General features: G+C 41.5%; 1 protein-coding gene across 3 annotated transcripts in view; it reads right to left on the reverse strand.

Moving 5' to 3' along the window:
• Window positions 1–25,393, reverse strand: part of LOC124721775 (Bardet-Biedl syndrome 5 protein homolog) — a 95,180-nt gene that overhangs the window by 62,218 nt on the left and 7,569 nt on the right. For all 3 annotated transcript variants that reach the window (XM_047246887.1, XM_047246886.1, XM_047246888.1), the window contains exon 2: window positions 15,306–15,454. In XM_047246887.1, coding sequence (XP_047102843.1) covers window positions 15,306–15,454 — 149 coding nt within the window. The remainder of the gene's footprint in view (window positions 1–15,305; window positions 15,455–25,393) is intronic.

Below are 25,393 nucleotides of genomic sequence, written 5' to 3' on the forward strand. Positions count from 1 at the left end.
GCCTAAGACAAGGGTTTTCCAAATGTGTCATTCAACAATATACAAAGTCATATTTGCAGATGAAGTTTTGATGGCTGAGATAAATATTGTTTATATTGCACAATAATTTATACCAAACATTAAAATTACTAGCATCACTTAGCTGCATTTTCCATTAATGTTACGGTACAATAGTATTTGAACTGTGACACAACAGTGTCCCTAAAATTAATCACAAAAATCAGTTTGCCTTCAGCCTTAAAGTGATTGATAATAGATGCATGTCATAGCAGTTACTTTAGTGAGGTGTATGAATCTCTGTCTCTGGACTTACAATTGGATTTACAACTGGATTTACAATGATAACTTTAAGTTAATGGTTATTAAAGAAGCAAAGGTCATTAACAACTATGCAGCAGGAAAAAGATTTGATGTAACAGAAGTTAATGTTTGTAAGGGGCATCACATGAAGATTACATTACACTGCTAGATGCATATGCAAAACACTCGCAGAACCTTAATAGGAAAGGGTTCACATTTTTGGGTACCATGTTATGCATCATGTGTGACAGGAACACAATTAACATATCCCCATTCCTCAAAAAGTTATTTGGACATAGCTGTGATGTACGAGGTTGTTGAAGAGGGTGGGGCCAATGTTACACTGAGGAACAATTTGGGGAGGTGATACAAAACAAATTGCATTTTTATGTCAGACAATCAGGTTAAGGAAATAACATGCCTATTCACTATCGTGTGATTAAAATTGCTGGTTATTTGATATTTGTGCCTTGGTATTGATTTCTTTTGACCAGAACTCTCAGTATCTTGTGCCGATTTTCCACTACTGTCACTGCGCCACAACATGTGGCCAGTTTTGTTGCCCTGTCAAGTAATCCAATGTATTACGAGGGTAATACCAAAAGTAAGGTCTCCTATTTTTTTATAAGTACATACACATGTTTATTTCTACAATGGTTTATATCAGTTTACAGCTTGAACATTTAGCTATTTTTCAGCATAATCATCATTTCTGTCGATGCATTGTTGTAGATGCTGTGGCAGTTTTTGTATGCCCATGTCATACCAGCTCGCCGCCATGCTGTTCAGAAAGTTATGAACCTCTTCTTTCACCTCATCATTGAAGCTGAATCGCTTTCCGGCCAAATGTTCTTTTAACCTAGGGAACAGGTGATAGTCACTGGGCACCAAGTCAGGACTATAGGGTGGGTGGGTGATTATGTTCCACTGAAACTGTTGCAGGAGAACAATGGTTTGCTGAGTGATGTGTGGGTGAGAATTGTCATGCAGAATGTGCACGCCCTTGCTCAGCATTCCTCTTCACCGGTTCTGAATTGCCTGTTTGAGTTTTTTCAGAGTCTCACAGTACCTGTCAGCATTAATTGTGGTCCCAGTAATTCAATTGTCTCTAAGTTGGTTGTAAGTTGTGTTCCAAAAATGAACAGCATAGAGAAAGAAGTGATGACACTTTCTGCTGGACCTGACCATCATTTTTCAGGACAATGCTCAAGCACATACAGTGCAAGCTGTTACTGATTTGTTTGACTGATAGGGCTGCTAAGTGCTATACCACCTACTGCACTCCACTGACTTAAGCCCTCATGAGTTCAACTCAATTTCTAAACTGAAGGAAACACTTCACAGCATTTGCTTAAGAATTGCTACAAATTTGTCGGACAATAGACCACGCCGCTTGAACTGTCAACACAATTGGCACTGCTAAGAGTATCCTATGACTTCCACATCAGTGGCAACTGGTTATACACAATGCTGGTGACTAATTTGAAGGTCAGTAAAACTTTGAAACACGTATCTATTTTGTACGAGCTGTAAATAAATAGTTGCCACTATTAAAGTTCCAACCTTCATACATGCAGAACCTTGGAGACGAACTGAAGAAGAAAGTGTCGAAAATAATTTAAAGTATATCTCAGATTTCATTCAGTTTTAGTGAAAGACTAACAAGTAATGAGGCAGTGTGTGGAATGCAAAGGCCTTGATGACCTGGCAAAATATAAACAATAAGTAATTTGCAGACACTGTGGGGAAGGGTGCATTCCAAATGACAACAATAAAAGCAGACAAGCAGCAGAGTGTGTGCGACATGCAAATTAAGGCGTAAAATGTGCTCAAAGAACTGAAATGAATGTTACACATATCAAACTCTTCTAACAAGGCAGATTTTACAAACAGATTATAGGTAAGTGTCTCATAACACTAGAAAGTAATGAGGATTATAATGACACTATTATGTGCTGTACATTTAATAACAGTAGTAGTAATAATAATAAAATACAAATCACCATTGAGGAGCAGGAGGAAGAGGAGGAGGAGGGGTGCTGAAAGGGCAAGGAATTTCAGGCAAAAAGTTAGCAGTAAGTACCACAGAAAAGAGCATGTTACACAGACTAAAGTAGAGTTTTATGCACCTATGAAAAAGCAGGAAAAGTTGTTTTTGGTAAAATTTCAGAACTATTTAGTATAATAGAGAGACAAGATTACATGCAGAAGTATGAGTGACACATGATACAGGTGAGCAGGATTTGGTGACATAAACTGGGCAGCTGTATGTGGAATGTGAGAGCACACAACCTGAGGAGGATACTACACTGCTTACAAGGGTAAAAGATGATTTGTCAATGCAGGACTTGAATCTCCAACAAAAACAGTATGAGTCAGTTTGTACAGGAAACACACATATACTACAGAGAAGGAGGCAGAACACAGATCTGAACAAATTGGTGGCAGATTTATGAAAGTAGAGAGAATGTGAAGCAACTCACTATGCTGTAAGAGCCGATGACCCTTATTACAGCATTAAGACATCTGGTAAGGAATATGTACTCAAAAGCAAAGTATATTATTTTTTCTCTACCTGTTTTCATAGATATAATAAACCTCAAAGTGGACAATCTGCCAACAGAAGTGGAAAACTGGAGAATGCACTGAAACAAGTTTTTGCCAGATAAAATGAATTATTTTCCTGAGACACATTGCACAAGCACTTTGTGTTGATGCATGGTAGTATAGCACGGGATTACAGATGGGACTGGCCAGACTGTCTAATATGTACCCATTTTCCACAAATAGAGGAAAACAGGACAGCTTAATGCCATGAGAAGTACCAGCACATTACATGAGGCTAGAAAAGTGGCAGAAGAGTTGAAGTTAGATGTATGTGACTCCAAGAACCATTTACTCAGGCACGAAAGATTACCAGTATGCCAACAACTGTGCAGATAGTCGCCCAAGAGCAACATCCTAAGGCAGCAATAATAGTATTTAACAAGGCCATTACAGTGAGAAAAATATTGCAGTATTGTTCAGAACACATAATCTGTATGGAAATCTGCATTTCATAATTACTAAACTATTGTCAGTGTCACCATCTACTCTTGTAAATGTTTTCCAGTTTAGAACTGGTTTATAAATCTCTCTTTTACCATTACATAATCTATCTTAAACTATTCCTTGTCTCCATTTACCTTCCACACACACAGCCCTCTTTCATGAGTCTTGAACCATGTGTTTGCAATGATTAAATTGTGCTCTGTGTGAAATTCTTCCAGGTAGCTCATTTCTTACCTCAGTGCATGTTCCACTATTTTTTCTTACCTTTCTTTTTCTTCAATTGATATTCAGTTCCCCATCATAATTAAATCTCCATCTCTTTTAATGTAGTGAGTTGGGTAGGGTTGGGTTGATTTGGTGGAAGAGACCAAACAGCAAGGTCGTCGGTCTCATCGGATTGGGGAAGGATGGGGAAGGAAGTCGGCTGCGTCCTTTCAAAGGAACCATCCTGGCATTTGCCTGGAGCAATTTTAGGAAAACCACAGAAAACCTAAATCAGGGTGGCCGGATGCAGGATTGAACCGCTGTCCCCTGAATGCGAGTCCAGTGTGCTAATCACTGTGCCACCTCGCTCGATTTTTAATGTAGTGAATAATTTCTTTTATCTCACTGCACATTTTTTCAATATCTCCCTTATCTAAGGAGCTAGTAGGCATGTATACTTTATACTTGTAATAATGTAGTAGGTTGTGCCTTTTTTTCAGTATTTGTGATGATAATCTGTTCGCTGTTCTGTTCATAGTAGTTTACCTACATTCATATTTTCTTGTTTATTATTAGACCTATTCATGGATTACCTCTATTTCATTTGATGTTGATAGCTATCTACTCTCCTGATCAGACGTCCTACTCATTCTGCACCTCACTTCACTAATTCCCATTATATATCACACAAAATTTCCTTTTTTGCTTTTCAAATTCTCTAGCCTACCAACACAATTAAGAGATCTAATACTGGGTGATTCAACCCATAGAACCCCAGATTTGTTATTTTTGAAGACAATATCCCTTTGAGTAGTCTCTCCAAAGAGATCCGATTGTGGAATGTCCATGGATGCCTTTTAAGTTTTTAGAAAAACAATAGAAGAAGACATTCCTCTGGCTCAAAAAATTTTATATCCTTTTGGGTAGTCTCCCCAAAGAGATCCGATTGTGGAATGTCCATGGATGCCTTTTAAGTTTTTAGAAAAACATTAGAAGAAGACATTCCTCTGGCTCAAAAAATTTTATTGTTTCTCAAAATATTTGCTGTTAAAATGCATACACTTTTGGAAGCATTAAATCAATCATGGAATAATTTTCTCCACTCTGATATTGGTACCTCAAAAATGTTGTTTTGGAAGGTTTCACAAGCTTCTTGAGATGATTAAAATTGCTGTCCGCACATATTTTTCTTGAAGTAAGGGAACAAAATGAATTTGTTATGCAATAAATCAAGTGAATTCAAGTGATGAGATGTTAATACAATTTTTTTCTATATAAAATAAAGAACTGCTTGATGACTTTGTGACAGCTCATCACATCTCCTGTATAAACAAAGAAACAACTCATAATTTTTTTAAATATCTCATGAATGAACTATTATTGTTGGTTTCAGTTCACCTTGGAATATCCAAACAGTTGATTACTGCTTAGTTTCCAGCTTGTACTAATATATGTCTGAGTTCTGCCTCCTTTTACAATATTGCATATGCATTTTGCATTTGCTTGTGCAAATTTTTTGAGCATTTAATTATACCAGCTGACACATGCCTATTTTGAGCTTCAGTCAAATTGTGCTGAATCCAGTGGGAACTGATCTTTTTCACAGCTAAATGTTCATGAAAAATTATATAGCCAATTCTGGCTGACCTTCAGGAAATTCTTTGCTGGTGGAAGCATGACAATGATGAAAGTCTGCAAAACAATTGTAAACAGTTTTTTCTGAAAGTGATAGATTGTCCAACCAAAGTGAAAACTTTTGTGTGAAATTTTTATTTTTTCACATCACTATTTCTTTAAATACACTGTAATCAAATTCCTTGGATAATTTCTGAGCTGTCATTGTTATAACAATACCAAAACAAATTTTAAAACAATATAGTAAGAGCCTATTAATATGGCATCTGACCATCAGGCATGTTCAATAATTCGTCATCGCTTCATGCACACTGAATATTTTGGATGCATTCAGCAGAATGTGGCTGCACTCGACAGTGGTCAACAATATCAAGTTGTTTAGTGTCAACAATTGTTTCATTCAACTGTCAGGCAGCTTTTGTCATGCATCAATTGTCTACAGTAATTAAACAGTGGTGTTTTAAAGTGAAATCAGGATTAGTGCTATTCTGTAATACAATTTCAGTAGTGCTGCATTCTATTGTAGTAACACCTCTCAAAACAAAGTGGAAGTGAAATGTAAACATGTCATACTTATGTTACAACAAAAGCTTCACGTCATTAATTGGACTGAGAAAGGTAAGAGCAGAAATAAGGTTATGAAAGAATAAAAAGTTTATTCTTCAACAGTCCATGATATTTAAAAAATAAAGGTCAACTTCAAAAGTTAGCCTCAGAGACAGCTGCAGTAAAAGACACTGAATCATACAAAACTTTTAAAAAGTGCAGAGTAAATCAGTTGGAAGAAATTTTGTTCAAGTGGTTCTGTGTCAGAACATCTGAAGGAAAACCTGTACACAGTTCCATGATGATCTGGGGTTATCAGAAACTGAACGTGCATTTTCTTATTGTTGGCTACACCGATTAAAAACTCTTCATGGAATTCAGAAGCTTGATATAAGTGGGTAGTTACAATCAGCAGATCAAAATGCTGCTGAAGAATACAAAGAAACTTTTTGCAATTTTGTTAAACACAATATCTTAACTGCTAGTCAAATCTACAATGCTGATGAACAGGTCCTACTTTGGAATTGTTTGCTTAGTCAGCATTGCCAGGTAAAGAAGAAAAATGCACCACAAATTAAAAAAAAAAGTAAGGACATTTGACAGTTTTAGTGTGTTCAAATGCTTCAGGTGACCACATGTTGATTCCTTATGTTACTAGCAAGCACAAAAAAGCATCTTAAATTTTCCAGTAATTTATGGAGCTCATTCCAGTGCATGGATGACTTCAGAATTGTTTAAGGACTGGTTTTTCCATAATTTTGTACATTCTGAGAGAAACAGTTTCAAGAAAACTTGGTTTGTCTGAAAAGAACAGAGTTGTATTGTTGCTACATAACTGTAAAGCGGCCGGCCGGTGTGGCCGTGCGGTTCTAGGCACCTCAGTCTGGAACCGCGTGACCGCTACGGTCGCAGGTTCGAATCCTGCCTCGGGCATGGATGTATGTGATGTCCTTAGGTTAGTTAGGTTTAAGTAGTTCTAAGTTCTAGGGGACTGATGACCTCAGATGTTAAGTCCCATAGTGCTCAGAGCCATTTGAACTGTAAAGCCCACCCTCCAGCATCTGAATTGGTCCCAGGGAATATATTCACCATTTATCTTCCAGGAAATGTTACTTCCCTGATTTATCCAATGAATCAGTGAGTAATTCAAAATTTCCAATGATTTCAGAGAGCTTCTTTTCTTCAAGAGCTTATCAATTTAGACTGTTCAGTGGTGGGTTTAAAAAAAATTAAAATTAAAGATGTTATTTATGAAACAGCTTTGGCATTCACAACAATCCTGCTACTCTTTGTAAGTCATGCCAAAAACTAAGAAAAACTAAGAAAAAACTATTCGTCTATTCCAATAAAAAATGATGCTGTTGTTAAACTATTAAGAGTTGCTCAAAATGAAATAAGAAATTTTCTGTGATATGGAGTTTTGTACTGGATAGGCACTGATAATAAAAAAACATGTAGTTGAAGAAATATCAGACAAACTGATAGTAGAGAGTATGACACGGCTACAACAAGAACTTCAACCACCAGATATCGAATCTGATGAAGAAGAAAGGGCTGATGCAACAAACTCAACATTTCCATCTACTTGGAATGAAGCAGCTGCCACTATTGATATGTTTATAAGATTTTCTGAAAGTAGCAAATGACACACACTATGGAACTTGTAAATTTTTGTACTATACATAACCAGTTTTTTGAACAAAAAAATCAGAGACAAATAACAAACAGGCAATAGAACGTATTTGAAGTGAATAAAATATGCAAATACTGTATATACTGTAGTATAAAACATACACAGTACAGTACTACAGCATAATACTGTTCAGTCCGGAACTTAACATAAACTCATAAAATTACATTGCAGAGTTATATAATAAACTGTTTTCATTTGTTCCCTAAAATGTTGTTTTATGCAGTATTATACATTTTTATCTCTTTAATGGATGCAAAGAATGTACAATAAACAATCAAAGGTTGGTTGCCTATTGTTTACCTTATGTCCCACACTCCATACACTTCTATTTGTAGATGACACTTGGTAATTCACTATTTTCAAAGTCCTGATGGTATCAGATTAGCGGATTTCTACTGTAGTAATATCACATCACCACTACACCATGCAGTGGCAGTTAGTAAAGTTTTAAAAGGTGACCATCATAGTTTACATTTTGAATACTTTATCCAAAAGGATGCCATCATCATTATAAAAGTGCTGATCAGCCAGTTGTCTAGACTGTTGTTGTGCAGGTTCTAAAAAGACTACTGACCAGTTTCAAGAACCATTGAGTTAGTTTGGCCTTTCAGCAGGTATTCCTTCAATGTGGTTACCCCTATGATATTACTATCTGTATTTTCAAGGCATCCCAACCACCCTATCTCAGCCACATCCATGATTCATGAGGAGAGAGATGAAAATACAAAATGCTGAATATCAGCCAAAGTTATCAAGGTATGCAACTTACACTTCTCAAAATGTCTAGTGCATAACAGGAAAACAGTGACAAGACTGCTACAGACAAGGTATTCACAATGTATGGGAACAACAGTGAGGGTTGATATTCACTGAGAGAGAAGGAAGTGAGAAGTGTGAGTGTGAGTAGAGAACCAAAGAATGCCAAATGGAAGGGACAGTGTGAATGGACACAATGCTTAAGACACTGGACTTTAATCCATGAAGAATTCAGTCCAAATGTATGCTTTGCCATACCCATTTATGCTTTCCATGATTTCCTTAAATTACTGGCATGGACTGCTGGTATGGTTCATTTGAAAGAACATTACTGATTTACATCTCCATTATTGTGCAATCCGAGCTTGTGAACCATCTCTGAAGACCTTTTTTTTGTTTTTGTTTTTTTGGGTTTAAGAGCGCTCAACTGCTGAGGTCATTAGCGCCCAGTCACTGTTGTTAGAGCACATGGAATCTGTTACAACTCAAGGGGATGGGGGGACACCAGAAGGACCTGACAAAGATGCAGATAAAATAAGTAAAAAGGTTAAATGTCTTTGGACAAGCCAGTTAAAGTTAGAAAATGCAGAATACGAGCAGCTGCTCGAGCGTCATCAGCTAAAACATCCGGTAAAGTAGATGGCAGGGACAGGACAACACGAAATTGACTAAAACGGGGACACGACAATAAAACATGGCGCACTGTTAATGCCTGACCACAAGGGCACTGCGGGGCTGGGTCACCGGAGAGCAGGTAGCGGTGGCTAAACCGGCAATGCCCAATCCGCAACCTGGTCAGAAGGACCTCCTCGCACCGAGATGGTCGGTAGGATGTTGTCCACACAGTTGGGAGCGGTTTTACTGCCCGGAGCTTGTTTCCTGGGAGGGATGACCAAGCATCCCACCACAACGACACAAGCCTCTTACATACATCCCCACGAACGTCAGATGACGGGACACAATGGGAGGCTGGCCGAGGCAGGAGGACTGCAGCCTTGGCTGCAGCATCCGCAGCCTCATTCCCAGGCACTCCTACATGTCCGGGAACCCACAGAAAGCTGACAGAACCACCATTGTCAGCGAAAGAATGGAGGGACTGCTGTATCCGTTGAATCAAGGGATGGACCGAATAGGGAGCTCCAAGGCTCTGAAGAGCACTGAGTGAGTCAGAGCAGAGTACATACGATGAATGGCGGTGGCGGCGGGCATACTGAACGGCCTGATGGAGAGCAAAAAGTTCGGCCGTAAAGCTGGAACATTGGTTGAGGAGCCGGTATTTAAAGGTGGCGGCCCCGACGACAAAGGCACAGCCGACACCATCGTCAGTTTTGGAGCCATCGGTGTAAATAAAGGTGTGACCAGCAAGGCGAGCACGAAGTTCGACAAACCGTGAGCAATACACTGCAGCCGGAGTACCCTCCTTCGGGAGTGAGCTGAGGTCGAGATAAATATGAACCGGAGCCTGGAGCCAAGGTGGTGTCGAGCTCTCACCCTCTCTGAAGGTGGTAGGGAGGGCAAAATCCAATTGTCGAAGCAGGCGACGGAAGCAGACTCCAGGGGGCAGCAGGGCAGACACATACAACCCGTACTGACGGTCGAGAGAATCGGCGAAGAAGGACTGGTAAGAGGGGTGGTCGGGCATAGACAACAGCCGGCAGGCATACCGACACAGCAGTAAGTCGCGCCAGTAGGTCAATGGTAACTCTGCAGCTTCAGCATAAAGACTCTCGACAGGACTAGTGTAGAAGGCTCCGGTCGCAAGACGTATCCTCCGATGGTGGATGGAGTTGAGCCGGCGTAAGAGGGATGGCCGAGCGGACGAGTAGACGAAGCTCCCATAATCCAGCTTCGATCGGACTATGGACCAATACAAGCGAAGCAGGACAGTGCGATCCGCTCCCCAAGATGAACCGCTAAGAACTCTGAGGACATTAAGGGAACGTGTACAACGGGCCACCAAATAAGAGACATGTGGAGACCAACACAGTTTCCTGTCCAACGTGAGCCCTAGAAACTTAGTTGTGTCCACGAATGGGAGAACAACGGGACCGAGATGTAAGGATGGCGGAAGGAACGCTTTATATCGCCAAAAGTTGATACAAACCGTCTTCTCTTCAGAGAACCGGAAGCCATTTGCCATGCTCCATGAGTAGAGGCTGTCTAGACAACGCTGAAGGCAGCGCTCCAGGAGGCATGTTCGCTGGGCACTGCAGTAGATCGCGAAGTCATCGACAAAGAGAGAGCCTGAGACATTAGGTGGAATGCAATCCGTAATTGGATTGATCGCGATGGCAAAAAGGGTTACGCTCAAGACGGAGCCCTGAGGCACTCCGTTCTCCTGGAGGAAGACGTCGGACAATACGGAACCCACACGTACCCTAAACTTTCGATCCGTTAAAAAGGAATCAATAAAAAGGGGCAGGCGACCGCGTAGGCCCCACCTGTGCATAGTGCGGAGGATACCTCCTCTCCAACAGGTATCATAAGCCTTCTCCAAGTCGAAGATCACGGCTACCGTTTGGCGCCTTTGCAAAAAGTTGTTCATGATGAATGTCGACAAGGTCACAAGGTGGTCAATAGCGGAGCGGCGGCGACGAAAGCCGCATTGGACATTAGTAAGTAGTCGTCGAGATTCAAGAATCCAGACTAACCGAGCATTAACCATGCGCTCCATCACCTTACAGACACAGCTTGTAAGAGAAATGGGGCGGTAACTAGGTGTCTATCCTTCCCGGGTTTGGGTATAGGAACAACAACGGCGTCACGCCAACGCCTGGGGACTTGACCTTCGGTCCAGACGCGATTGTAGGTACGAAGAAGGAAGCTTTTGCCCGCCGGAGAAAGGTGTGCCAGCATCTGAACATGAATGGCATCTGGCCCCGGAGCAGAGGATCGGGACAGTGCAAGCGCACGTTCGAGTTCCCGCGTAGTATAGGGGGCATTATAAGTTTCCAGATTCAGCGAGTGGAAGGAAGGTCGCCGAGCCTCTTCTGCCTCTTTCCTGGGAAGGAAGGCAGGGTGGTAATGGGCGGAGCTTGAAACCTCCGCGAAAAAGCGGCCAAAGGCGTTGGAGACAGCCACAGGATCAACAAGGACCTCATTACCTGAGGTCAGGCCAGGTACCGAGGAGTGGGCCTTAATGCCCGACAGCCGGCGCAGGCTACCCCAAACGACGGAAGAGGGAGTAAAACTGTTAAAGGAGCTGGTGAAAGAGGCCCAACAAGCTTTTTTGCTGTCTTTGATGATTCTACGGCATTGCGCTCGGAGTCGTTTGTATTCAATACAATTCGCCAACGTAGGATGGCGGCGAAAGGTGCGTAAAGCACGTCGTCGAGCACGGATAGCGTCCCTACAAGCCTCGTTCCACCAGGGGACGGAAACGCGACGTGAAGAAGAAGTAGTACGAGGAATGGAACGTTCGGCAGCATTGATGATAACAGCTGTGAGGTATTCGACCTGACTGTCACAACTGGGAAAATCGTGGTCCGGAAAGGTCGCCAGGGAGGAGTAAAGTCCCCAGTCAGCTTTCAGTATGTTCCAGCTCGAAGGACGTGGGGATGGGGTGTGGTGCAGGAGACGAACGACACAGGGGAAGTGGTCGCTCGAATAAGTGTCAGAAAGGACATACCACTCAAACCGACGGGCAAGAGTGGTAGAACAGATTGAGAGGTCCAAGTGGGAGTAGGTATGAGTAGAGTCCGAGAGGAAAGTCGGGGTGCCGGTATTGAGGCAGACAAGATTGAGATGGTTGAAGACATCCGCCAAGAGTGAGCCTCTTTGACAGGAGGCAGGAGAGCCCCAAAGGGGATGATGGGCATTGAAGTCGCCAAACAATAAGAACGGCAGGGGAAGCTGAACGATCAGGTGCATCATGTCAGCCCGACTAACAGCAGATGACGGTGGAGTGTAGATGGTACAAACTGAAAAAGTAAAAGCAGAAAGAGTAATGCGGACAGCTATTGCTTGGAGTGGGGTGGTCAATGGGATGGGACGGTAATAGACATCGTCCCGAACGAGCAACATGACCCCACCATGAGCTGGGATACCGTCCATAGGGGTGAGGTCATACCGCTCCGAGGTATAGTGGGTAAAGGCAATACGGTCAGTCGAGCGCAACTTGGTTTCCTGGAGACCGAGGACGAGCGGACAGTGCAGGCGGAGGAGCAGTTGTAATTCCTCCCGATTAGATCAAATACCTCTTATGTTCCAATGAAACAACGCCATCGCTAGTCAAAAAGTTGGGGGAACGAGACGGGGGAAGAGCTGGTCACCTCGACGGCCGCGGAGGGCCAGGTTGCGAGGGAACAACGCTACAACCGACGGGAGGCGGATCCGGTTCCATCGACTCGTCGCCAGCTGCGGCCACTGTCCCTAGTTGTGTAGAAGGGGCCGCATCATTTGTCGACGAAAGGCCGGTGGAGCGCCTGGCAGCAGAGCGTCCCGGCGAAACTGAGGACGGCCGGGAGCAGCGACTCACGGATGAAGCGTCAGACGAAACGCGCCGGGGTGGAGAGGGGGATAGAGACTTCTTCTTGGAGGCCTTCTTGGAAGGCCGAGGAGGCACAGGGATGGTGGGCTGGACCCGAAGAAGGTCCTCATGTGCGGGGTCCGTTTTGTAACGCCGGACCTCGGAAGCTGGGGTCCGGAACGTTTCCCCAATGGACGCCTGAGAAGAGGATCGCTTCTCAGGTGGTGTGGGGGGAGGAGGAGGAGGAAGGGTGGCCCCTGGGGCAGAGGGGGTGGGGGCCACGGGGGAGGAGGATTTGGAAGGGAGGGATTTGGGAGGCGGGGGCAGAGCCCCCTGATCGGCGGAGGAGGCGGAGGGGGGACAGGATAGGGGTGAGGATACCGCGGAAGGAGTGGACACAACTGAGGCAAACAAAGTGGTCAATGGCACGGGATGAAGGCGGTCATACTTCTTCCTGGCCTCAGAATAAGAGAGCCGATCCAAAGTTCTGATTTCTTGTATCTTCTTCTCCTTCTGATAGGTGGGGCAGTCTGAGGATCTAGGCGAGTGGACGCCAGGACAATTAATGCACCGAGGTGGTGGGGTGCATGTATGTTCCTCACGAAGAGGGCGTCCACAATCGCCACAAAGGGGCTCAGCCTCACACCGTGACGACATGTGCCCAAAGCGCAAACACCTAAAACAGCGCATAGGAGGCAGGACGTAAGGTCGCACGTCACACCGGTAGCACATCACCTTTACCTTCTCCGGGAGAACGTCCCCCTCGAAGGTGAGGGTGAAGGCCCCGGTGTCGATGCGACGGTCTTTGGGGCCGCGCTGGACTCGCCGGACGAAATGCACGCCTCGGCGCTCCAGGTTGGCCCTGAGCTCCTCATCAGATTGTAGCAGGAGGTCACGATGAAAAATAACCCCCTGCGTCCTATTTAGTGCCAGATGTGGGACAATGGATACTGGGATGTCCCCTAGGCGGTCGCACGCCTGGAGCGCCGCCGACTATGTGGCGGAGGTGGTCTTGATAAGTACGGACCCTGAACGCATCTTGCTGAGAGCCTCGATTTCCCCGAAGATGTCCTCAATGTGCTGAACAAAGAACATGGGCTTGGAGGCGGCGAATGTCCCCTCATCGGTTCGAGAACAGACCAAATAGTGGGGGAAGTACTTCGCCCCAAGCCGGCGGGCCTGTCCCTCCTCCCATGGAGTGGCCAAGGGGGAAAGGGCAGGAGAACCAGGACTAGAAACGGTACCTTTTCTTTTGAAAGACTCGGCCGCAGAGCAACCTGATACGTGTTGATGTTTCATCTGCGAAACGTCTGCACCGATACCACCCACTCCGACCAAGGGCTCTCCCCACGGGCGCCACCCAGCCGCAGCAAGGGCCACCTGGCAGGATGACCATTGCCGGGAGTCCTGATGCCCCAAGGAGACGGGCATCTACTCCTTGGCCGACGTGGGGATGGTGCAGCTCAGGTATCGGCAGTACGATCCCTGTGTTGTCAGGGGGCTACAACCTAGAGGGTACATGACGACCCCACCACAACGGGCTGGCTACCGTGCTGGATTTCTGGTGCCATGGAAAGTCCATCATGATCGCTAGGGCAGATAGAGATGCACTATGGGCATAACTTGGACAACCCATCAGGCGTTTAGGCCCAATTTGAGGAATAGTGGGTATGGTTACAACGCCGGTTCGATACTGAGTGCCAAGGTCTTAGTGCACTTAGGACCAGTGGTACACCTCGTAAGGTGTCCTTCCCCAAAAGGCTCGTACTTCTGTAGAATTTTGAAAAATGGAGGTCAAACCCCAAGGGGGACCATCACATGAAAGGCCAAAACGGTTGAAACTCCTTTTAGTCGCCTCGTACGACAGGCAGGAATACCTCGGGCCTATTCTTACCCCTGACCCGCAGGGGGGGGTCTCTGAAGACCTATTCACCGATTAGATGTTGAGAGTCTGATTTTGCTTCCTCTTTTCTTCCAAATAGATTGAAAGAACATACAGAATCAAGAGGAGTAACAAATGAATGAAAAAAAGAGAAAAAGCATTTAACATGTGGATAAAAGAGAAAAAAGTTTAAATGTAATAGATTTAAGAAAAGAAAAGGAAACAGTGGGAAAGAACACAGTGTTAGAAAAATATAGGAGGTAAAGGACATGGAAAGAGTGAGAACATTGACTCTCTGACTAGAATGAGGAAAATCAGAAGCAGTTTTACAGCAGCACACTAAGAGATTTACATAGTGGATTACTTTACTTGAACACAGGTGTGTGTCATTTTCATAATAATCAGTGAATTACTGTAGAAATGTAATATGTAAATAGAACTGAAATAATTGTTCCCCTCTCATAGAAAAATTATTTAATTTCATGTCTGAACAATAACCAAAACCTGCACCTTCAGAGGCAGGTTGGTAATGAAGATATCTTTATGTGTTCCACTATTTGCAAGTTCATTCAGAAGTTAATTAAGAATGATGATGACAGTGATAATACCAAAAATAAGCAAGGCTAAATCATGGTGTAGATAGTAATATACACCAACCTTAGATTTATGACAGATATACCATATACACATGCACTCATAAATCAATCCAACATGTCTGTTACTAATAACCCACAAATATACACGAAAATTTTTCAAAGTAATACACTTACATAGGTTGAAATGTGGTGTTGAAAGTGAGTGCCATATTATCCTTAAGTTTGTCACTATTAAACGACCAATATCACCATCATTTCCTTTTGTGTCCTCAATAGAATCTAGCTTGTCTAACACTTTCTCTCCTGGTCGCATCTTCAACTTGCTGAAAATAAAATAGAAAAATATTCATATAACCATAAAACTTCATATGGTACCAGTTATTTGTTCAAATGATAGACTTAACAATTCTCAGAGCTAGTGACACAATTTGTTGTGCTAACTTCTCTACAGAAGTTTTTAGCTATTTGATGTTATATGTGTCTACATAGTTCTAAGCAATAATATTTTTTTCAATAGTTTGAAGTTAGTCTCTGGGATACAGAGAGCATGTTTTGGTTTGATACATATGTCTATAACTGAGCAATTCATATACTAACTAAGTTACAAAAAAATTTTGATTAACGATGAAGGATATTCAAACACTGTTTCAATGTCTTCTAACAAAAGCAAAGTACATTAGTTGTTGATGGTATTGTAATGTAGATATTTGTTGTGAAGGAAACTGATAGGCCATGAAATGAACATAAATGCCAACAACATAAAAACCATTTTAGTTTCCTGTTCATGGAGGAAACATATGTTGCAGGGATATTAAAGATATGGAGGGTAGATACATAGAAGGTAAAAGTTTCAATGACAACCAAACTGCAAATCCGTTTTCCTTTATCTAAATGCACCTAAATTGACTGAGATCCTACCTTTATTTCACAATATGAGTATTTATGAGTCACTCAATTTCAATGTATGGCAAAATGTAAAAATAAGACATGTTACAATGGGAACTTTACATAACAGTAAAAAATTATTCCTGGCATGCAAAGAATGAAATAAATACACTCTACACTTGCCTCATAGTGTAAGTGCTGAGCTGTCAGTAGACTCAAAAATAAGAATTTTTCCAGTCATACACAAACATGACCTGCCCAAACATCACATTAAAAATGCTTAGAATGACCACACTCCCAGCAAAAGAATTTCTGCAATAGCCAACTGGCATGCTCATATCACCACCTACAGTCTAAAATACATCACAGATGTAAACCCCTTCTTCCACAGCATCTCCATAGTTTGTACCACATTATGATCAGGATCCTTATATGTCACTGCTGATACCACATCCCTATAAACCTACATCCCCTCTGCTCATGGCCTTGCTGCCATTGAACACTACATTTCTCAACATACTGCCAATTCAAAATTACCACCTTAATTTCACCACCTTAATTTCACCACCTTAATTTCACATACATATGACAAACTATATCCTCAACTACAAATAATTAACCTTTTATGGAAGATATAAAAACAAAAACACATCAATCCACAGCTTTGAAATGTGTAGAACAGTACATGTATCACCTTCAGAAATCAAGCATAAACACTCACAATCCAAAACTTTTGTCTGGTTCAGGTTAATTGACAGTACCTTTTCTCCTATCTGTTTCACCTGGTTCTATTCAGCTCAGCAATCTACCTTCCTTGTCAACTGCCACCTCTGCTGTACAGGCATTCCACCTGTAGATGATGAGCAACACCTCCTCCAATATGCTAAACATCTTGTTAAGATCTTTCCAGACAAACCCTATCTCCCAATACTGATCCACAAACAGGATCCTCCACTACATCCCCATCATATTCCAAACACACATACTAACTAGCTTTGAAGGAGCAGAGCCGTATTGACCCAAACTTGAAGAGCTCATCTGAGGCCACCTCTGAAAGCATTTATGTCCATATATAAAGTCTGGTGGCATGTGGCATGACCACCAACAAACTATTGGTTGGTTGGTTGAATGCTTACAGGGACCAAATTACTAGATCATCAGTCCCTTTGTCCTTGAACAAACAGGTATATGCGACTGTAGATCAGAGATAGCACACAGTGCAAATCTCAGGGGAAGAAAACCCCAAGGTCTACTAATGTCAGCAAAGCTGAAGAAGGGACAAAAAGAAGAAAAGGAGACAGAGAAAGAAAGGCAAGCAAGGTGCCCCTCCTAGAGAGCAGCTGGAAGCCCCTGAAAGCAGAGTGCAATGAGGAGACATACATCCCCCAGCCACCACTACTTACCAGAGGTACTCTACTCCGAGGTTGCCTTGGAAAGACTAGCAACACGGATTGGGCAAGAGAAGCAGAGAGAGACAAAAGACAAACATGTCTAAAAGACCACATGAGAGGGAAGAGGGTGATGAGAAGAGTAAAAGTGCAGATAGGATGAGGACCAGGCTGGACCACCAACCTTAGACAGCTGCAGCCCGGTCTGAGCAGATGAGGCAACAGTGCTCGGCCAACCCCTCAATGCGCCGATAAAGTGAAGTGGTCTTCCCTTAAAGAGTGTGGTAAAAGCCTGCTTCATGAATGAATCATAAAACTAAGTCAGCCACTGGGGCATTGCCTACTAACATCAGCAGTAGTGAGTCAGAGAGATTAAGAGACTGCTGCAGGGTGGCTAGGTTGGGACAGTCTGGCAAAATGTGGACCACCATCAAACGGGCACAACAATGACAGTGGGGTGAGTCCTTGTTACGGAGAAGATGACCATGAGTCAGCCAAGTATGGCCGATGAGGAGCCGGCGAAGGATGGTAGAGTCCTTCAGTCCTTCCAACAAATTGTCCGTCCACCTGAAGGGTCACAACAAAACTCTGATCAATGGCAAGAGTGCCACCAAGAGGCAAGGAATGCCGTGAGCGTACACTTGATGTTAATGTCTGCTTCACAGCTAGTGCTCCCCCCCCCCCCCCCCCTTCCTGACCAGTTCCAGTGAATTGTGGATTGAGCAAGTGGGAACTGACCTCTCCAACTCCAACATACTCTTCAGTCCTGTAACTCTCTTGGCCTCAATCATTTCTGGTATATGTCCTTACACCAGCCACCACCAGTCCTGTTCCAAAACCCCATTTCCCACCCCCACAGACAATCAGGCTTTGTTGTCTCACTTAATAACTTTGCTATCCCCCCTCCTCCTCATGTTTCTTTAGTTAGGTATACATACATAATGCTTCTTCTGTAATCTCAGTCTCAATTTTTATTCTATTCTGCTTATTTATTTCCCCCCCCCCCCCCCCTGTCATTGTCTACATGTAATATGCTCTCAGCATTATCAACACCAGAATAAACTTTATGTGGGGACATAACTCTACCCGCTTTGCTAGCATCTTAGGACTACCACTGTTCTTGATATACATTAATGACTTTCCAGTCAGTGGTACGCATAGGGGGAAAATTCTCTTTAAAGATGACAGTAACATTTTCATTACAGATAAGAAACTAGAGTTCATGGTAGAGAAAGCAAATGGAAAAATATGAAATCCTTAGGGATGTTTACAATTGGTCAATCAGCAATAAACTGATGTTGAACACAAATAAAACAAAGAGTATGAACTTAAGTTTGAGGATGGAAAAAACAACTGTCACATTAAATGTAGATGATAACTCCATAGCCTGTCTAACAAAGACAAAAGTTTTAGGGACGAATATTGACTATCAGCTGAAGTGTAATGAGTACACAAAAATTTTAGCAAAGAAAATGTCATCAGCATGTAATTCCCTTAGTGTTCTGTCATCTGTGTTTAACAGCAAGAGCCGGTAGCTACACATTAGTTCTATGTTCACTGAGACCTTGGCTGTGGTATTATTTCTTGGGGATCAAGTACACAAAATATGACCACAATATTCAACTAGACTTGTAAGTACTATATGCTTACACATTTGTTGATGCAGTTGTGTTTCATTGTTGTATTAATCTGACATCTCTGATATCATAGTAAAGTGGTCTGTGGATAAATAAACAACATGTCTGATGTCATAGTAAAGTGATCTGTGAATAAATATTTTTACTGAATTGTAACCTTATCCTACACAGCATTTGCATGGATGATAAATCACCAACAATTCATTTACCTTTCACTTTGCAGATATTCATATTTTTATACCCTCATTACTGTGAGGCACTTCTTGAAATTTGTGTTACATGCTAATATTACATAACTAGACCGAATTTAAACTCTAAGTATTTCACTTTGCTTCAGCTATTTGTAAGTAACCTGAACTGAAATGACCCTACTTTTAAGTTTGCTTTACATAACAAGTCATTTACAGTTATTCAGGCAGTAAAAATATTTAACATGCAGTGCTGAAAATTACTAGCTGTAGACATTAACAACTAGCCACAATCTAAAAAACATCATCATTCATACTTAATACTCTTAAGAAAAACAAAAGCTTGATTACAAGAATATTTTAGCTTCATATGTAACAGAAAGGAGTAAATTATGTACATACAAAAATATTTGATCATTACCGTCTTCAGCAGACTACTATTCCAGACAGATAACATGAATAAGAATATATTTCAATGTGAGACAAGGGTGGTGGGGGAACTACAGAGCTGCATTTGTGGTGCAACGCTTGTGCATCCTACATTAACAACAAACTATTATCAATGATATGTGGCTGATTTTATTCATTAAGAACCCTTTCATCTTCCCTTTACATTTACAAATGTTACAGTTGGGAAATTAGCAGAAAAGCTATAACTTAAAAAGCCAAAGACAGAAAAAAGACAAAAAAACAGTCCAATTTTCCAGTTGTACCAGTGAACTGTTGTTCAGCTATGATTACAAATTTATCATTTGCCTAAGTATGGTATAACAAATATTTTCAATAGCAACTATATGCCATAACAATGGAAACTAGTTTATGTGAATTTTGTTTCCTACAGTGATTTAAATTTCAAAATACATCTATGTCACAAACAATCCACAACTGAGCATTATAACAGAAGTTGAAAATACCACATCAGATGTAAGGTTCTTTTTATTTTAAACACAACCAGTTTCAGGCTCTTATAGGCCCATCAGCAGGTGTTGTAACTTTGTGCTGTTACAACATCTGATGATGGGCATACAAGAGTTTGAAACCGGTCATGTTTTAAATAAAAAGTACCTTACAACTGAAGTAGTATTTTCAACCTCTGTGACAAATATTTTGATCTTTTATATGAAATCATAACAAAGAACCATTAAGATGGCCCATGTAACACACTAACTAATGACCTCTACCAACTATTTATTTTAATTATAATCTAGTCTTTACCATTATTTATCATGTGAAGCACAAATCACCTATTGTATAATTTATGTACAATTGTCAAGTTAGTATTAAATTTACACAGCTGTAAGAAGTATTAATTACACTTCCATACATATGGATAAAAACTTGTAATACTAAGGAAAATTTTGTAGAGAAGTTCTAGTAGAGGGTAAATACTTTTGCATTAAAGGAGACCACTCACAGAAAAGCAGAAGCATTAAGTTGTCTGTAGGCACACACAAAAAGGAAGAGACCTTGCTAGCTTTCAAAGTAATTATTTTATGAACTAGAAAAAAGTACACAAACACACTCACACACATAAACCTATGCCCCTACATGACACCGGCTAACACTGAGGAAATACACACAACAGTTTTTATAAAGGTAATTGTTTTGGCTCTAGAGAATGTGTATACAATGTAGCATAAATTGTTTCTCCTTTGGTCCTGTATTTTAGCAGCAGCAATGTATAATATATGCCAGCGAGATTTCTGAAGCACCTACTCATGCATGTCATATTGATCAGTTTTTGTGTATAGGCATACTATTATTTCTACATCTATATAGTGTAGTGCAGCACGCCATATTTCATAAACATGACTATACTAAGATTTGGGACAGCAAATGAAGGTACACTATGTGATCAAAAGTATCCGGACACCCCCAAAAACATATGTTTTTCATATTAGGTGCATTGTGCTGCTATCTACTGCCAGGTACTCCATATCAGCAACCTCAGTAGTCATTAAACATCATGAGAGAACAGAATGGGGTGCTCCGTGGAACTCACGGATTTCGAACATGGTCAGGTGATTGGGTGTCACTTGCATCATACGTCTGTATGCGAGATTTCCACACTCCTAACATCTCTAGGTCCACTGTTTCCTACGTAATAGTGAAGAGGAAACGTGAAGGGACACATACAGCACAAAAGCGTACAGGCTGACCTCGTCTCTTGACTGACAGAGACCGCCGACAGTTGAAGAGGGTCATAATGTGTAATAGGCAGACTTCTATCCAGACCATCACACAGGAATTCCAAACTGCATCAGGATCCACTGCAAGTACTATGACAGTTAGGTGGGAGGTGAGAAAAGTTGGATTACATGGTCGAGTGGCTGCTCATAAGCCACACGTCATGCTGGTAAATGACAAATGACACCTCGCTTGGTGTAAGGAGCATAAACATTGGCCAACTGAATAGTGGAAAAATGTTGTGTGGAGTTACAAATTATGGTACACAATGTGACAATACGATGGCAGGGTGTGGGTATGGCGAATGCCCAGTGAACATCATCTGCTGGCTTGTGTAGTGCCAACAGTGAAATTCAGTGGTGTTATGGTGTGGCTGTGTTTTTCATGGAGGAGGCTTGCACCCCTTGTTGTTTTGTGTGGCACTATCACAGCACAGGCGTACATTGATGTTTACCTCACCTTCTTGCTTCCTGCTGTTGAAGAGCAATTCATGGATGGCAGTTGTATCTTTCAACACGATCAAGCACCTCTTCAGAATGGACGGCCTGTGGTGGAGTGGTTATATGACAATAACATCCCTGTAATGGACTGGCCTGCACAGAGTCCTGACCTGAATCCTGTAAAACACCTTTGGGATGTTTTGGAGTGCCGACCTTGTGCCAGGCCTCATGGACCAACGTCGATACTTCTCCTCAGTGCAGCACACTGTGAAGAATGGGTTACCATTCCCCAAGAAACCTTCCAGCACCTGACTGAATGTATGTCTGTGAGAGTGGAAGCTGTCATCAAGGCTAAGGGTGGGGCAACACCATATTGAATTCCAGCATTACTGATGGAGGGCACCACAAACTTGTAAGTCATTTTTAGCCTGGTGTTGGGATACTTTTCATCACACAGTGTAAATAGGCTCATAGGTTTTTACCTGTATATCTCATAAGGGTCTCCAGATAAGAAAGATCATGTATGATAATTTATTAGATTCATTGTTTTCTCTTTGCTACTGTCTGCCTGCTTAGGTGAGTGGTTAGAGCATTTGCCTACCATGCAGCAGGCCCGGGTTTGATTCCCGACTGGGTTTGGAATTTTCTCCACTTGTGGACTGGGTATTGTGCTGTCCTCATCATCCCTCATCCTCACAGACACTTAAGTCACCCAATATGGCATCACCTGCAATAAGACTTGCAACTCAGTGCCAAACTTCCCTGGATGTGGCCTCCCAGCTGTCAATGCCACACAATCATTTAATTTTTTTGTTTGCTACTATCTGCCTTAAACTGCAAGTGTTTCTTTCAAATGGAACAGAGGATCAAATAGTTAAAAAGACAAGACCTAGTAGAAATCCTTGGATAACACAGGAGATATTGAATTTAACTGATGAAAGGAGAAAATATAAAAATGCAGCAAATGAAACAGGTGAAAGGGAATACAGACATTTAAAAGTGAGATTGACAGGAAGCGCAAAATGGCTAAGCAGGAATGGCTAGAGGATAAATGTAAGGATTTAGAAGCATATTTCTCTAGGGGAAAGATAGATACTGCCTACAGGAAAACTGAAGTGGCCTTTGGAGAAATGAGAAGCAGCTATATGAATATCAAAAGCTCAGATGGAAAACCAACCTTAAGCAAAGAAGAGAAGCTAAAGGGTGGAAGGTGTATATAGAGAGTCTATTCAAGGAAGATGAACTTGAAGCCAATTTATAGAAATGGAAGAGGACATAGATGAAGATGATATTGGAGAAATGACACTGCAAGAAAAATTTGATAGAACACTTAAAGATCTAAGTCGATCAAGGCCTCTGGGGCAGATGGCATTCTGTCACAATTACTGATAGCCTTCAAAAAGAATGTAATACTTCCAATTCCAAAGAAAGCCGATGCTGACAGGTGCAAAAATTACTGAACTATCAGTTTAATAAGCCATAGTCACAAAATACTTAACACACATTCTCTACAGAAGAATGAAAACACTGGTAGAAGCAAACCTCAGAGCAACTCAGTTTGGATTTCAGATAAATGTAGGAAAATGCAAGGCAATACTGACCCTACAACTTATCTTAAAAGCAGGTTAAGGAAAGGCCAACCTACATTTGCAGCATCAGTAGACTTAGAGAAAGCTTTTGACAATGTTGATTCGAAAACTCACTTTGAAATTCTGAAGGTAGCAGAGGTAAAATACAGGAAACAAGAGACTATTTACAACTTGTATACAAACCAGATGGCAGCTATAAGAGCTGAAGGGCATGAAAGGGCAGCAGTGGTTGAGGCAGGTTTGTAACCCACCTACAATGTTATTCAATCTGAACATAGAGTAAGCAGTAAAGGAAACCAAAGAAAAAAATTGGAATAGTAATAAAAATTCAGGGAAAAGAAGTAAACATCTTGAGGTTTGCCAACGGCACTGTAATACTGTCAGAGACTTGGATGAGCCATTGAAATGAATGGTTAGTGTCTTGAAAGGGGGATATAAGATGAACATCAACAACAGTAAGACGAGGGTAATGGAATGTAGCTGAATTAAATCAGGTGATGCTTAGGGAATTAGGTTAGGAAATGAGACACTTTAAGTAGTAGACAGGTTTCACTAGCTATTTGGGCAGCAAAATAAATGATGATGCCTGAAGTACAGAGGATATAAAATGTAGACTGGCAATATCATGAACAGTGTTTTTGAAGAAGAGAAAGTTGTAAACATTGGATATATACTTAAGTGTTAGGCAATCTTTTCTGAAGGTATTTGTCTGGAGTCTAGCCACATATGGAAGTGAAACATGGACAATAAACAGTTTAGACAAGAAGAGAAGATTGGAGAGGAATTTTGCCTTATGCAAAACATTTCTGTAGTTTTGTTTTCACCCATACATGTTTCAACACTTTTTGGACTATCTTCAGTGGGTTTATTTGTTTACTTTCCTTCTGCAAAATTGTTGTTACATGTTACCTTTAAAGAAACTTTTAGTAATAATAATTAAATTTGTGAAATGAGTGATTATTGTCAAATGTTTTACATTGGTTAGCATACAGTACAGAGTTGAGACATGTATCACTGTGTTAAAGCATTCTATGTTGCTTATTTACAAATATGTCTAAAGGTTCTAGTTTTGTGGTACACTTGGAAAAAAATGGATGTATGCACTTGCTTACATACCTCACATGAGGCTATGAACATTTATGCTAGTAGCACATTCTACAGCTTTTCATCTGCAAACAGCAAAACATTATTTTATTTTTCCATTTATTATGAATTTCTGACAGAATACTATGTATTGTATTAATTAGCATGTTACTTGCAGTTTTTAATGCTATGGTGTTTTTACTTTGTCTGTGTTGAGGTAACACACTCATTTCTTGTGCTTTTGTCAATACACATGCATTTTTTTATGATTTATTCACCAAGTACAGAGTTTTTGTCACCATTAAGTGTTATTGTGGCTGTGTAGTGTTCATTTGTTTTGTAACATGTTTGTTTGGGATGTGGTATTGGATTTGAAGTTTTGGTGGTGTTTAGTGTATGAGTCTGTGTGTGTGTGTGTGTGTGTGTGTGTGTGTGTGTGTGCGCGTGCTATTCCAAAACAGGGAGGAAGGGGGGAGGAGGAGAGAGGGAGAGATGGAGGGGGGAGAGGGGTGGGGGGAGAGAGAGAGAGGGAGAGAGAGAGAGAGAGAAAGGAATTTAATTTTGGAGGCTGATCACATGCAGTTCTGGTCTGTGTGTTATTTATATAGTTCTTCTATTGTGGCAAAGAGGGTATTATTGCAAAGTGATTACCTTGGCTATTGATTTTTGGATGCGACAGTTTTCTTCTATTGTTAATTTTTGGTAGAGGCTGTTACTTGTTTTAAGGAGTTTTAAGTTGGTTTCAATGTTGGTGGATGGTGATCCTGTACTATTAGGTGATCTGCAAATATTGAGGGTGAGCTATTGCTTTTCAGTGCTCTGAAGTGTTCTGTATACCTGGCTCTAAAATTCCAGCATGTTTGAC

The sequence above is a fragment of the Schistocerca piceifrons genome, chromosome X, assembly GCF_021461385.2.
Source record: "Schistocerca piceifrons isolate TAMUIC-IGC-003096 chromosome X, iqSchPice1.1, whole genome shotgun sequence".
NCBI lineage: Eukaryota > Metazoa > Arthropoda > Insecta > Orthoptera > Acrididae > Schistocerca > Schistocerca piceifrons.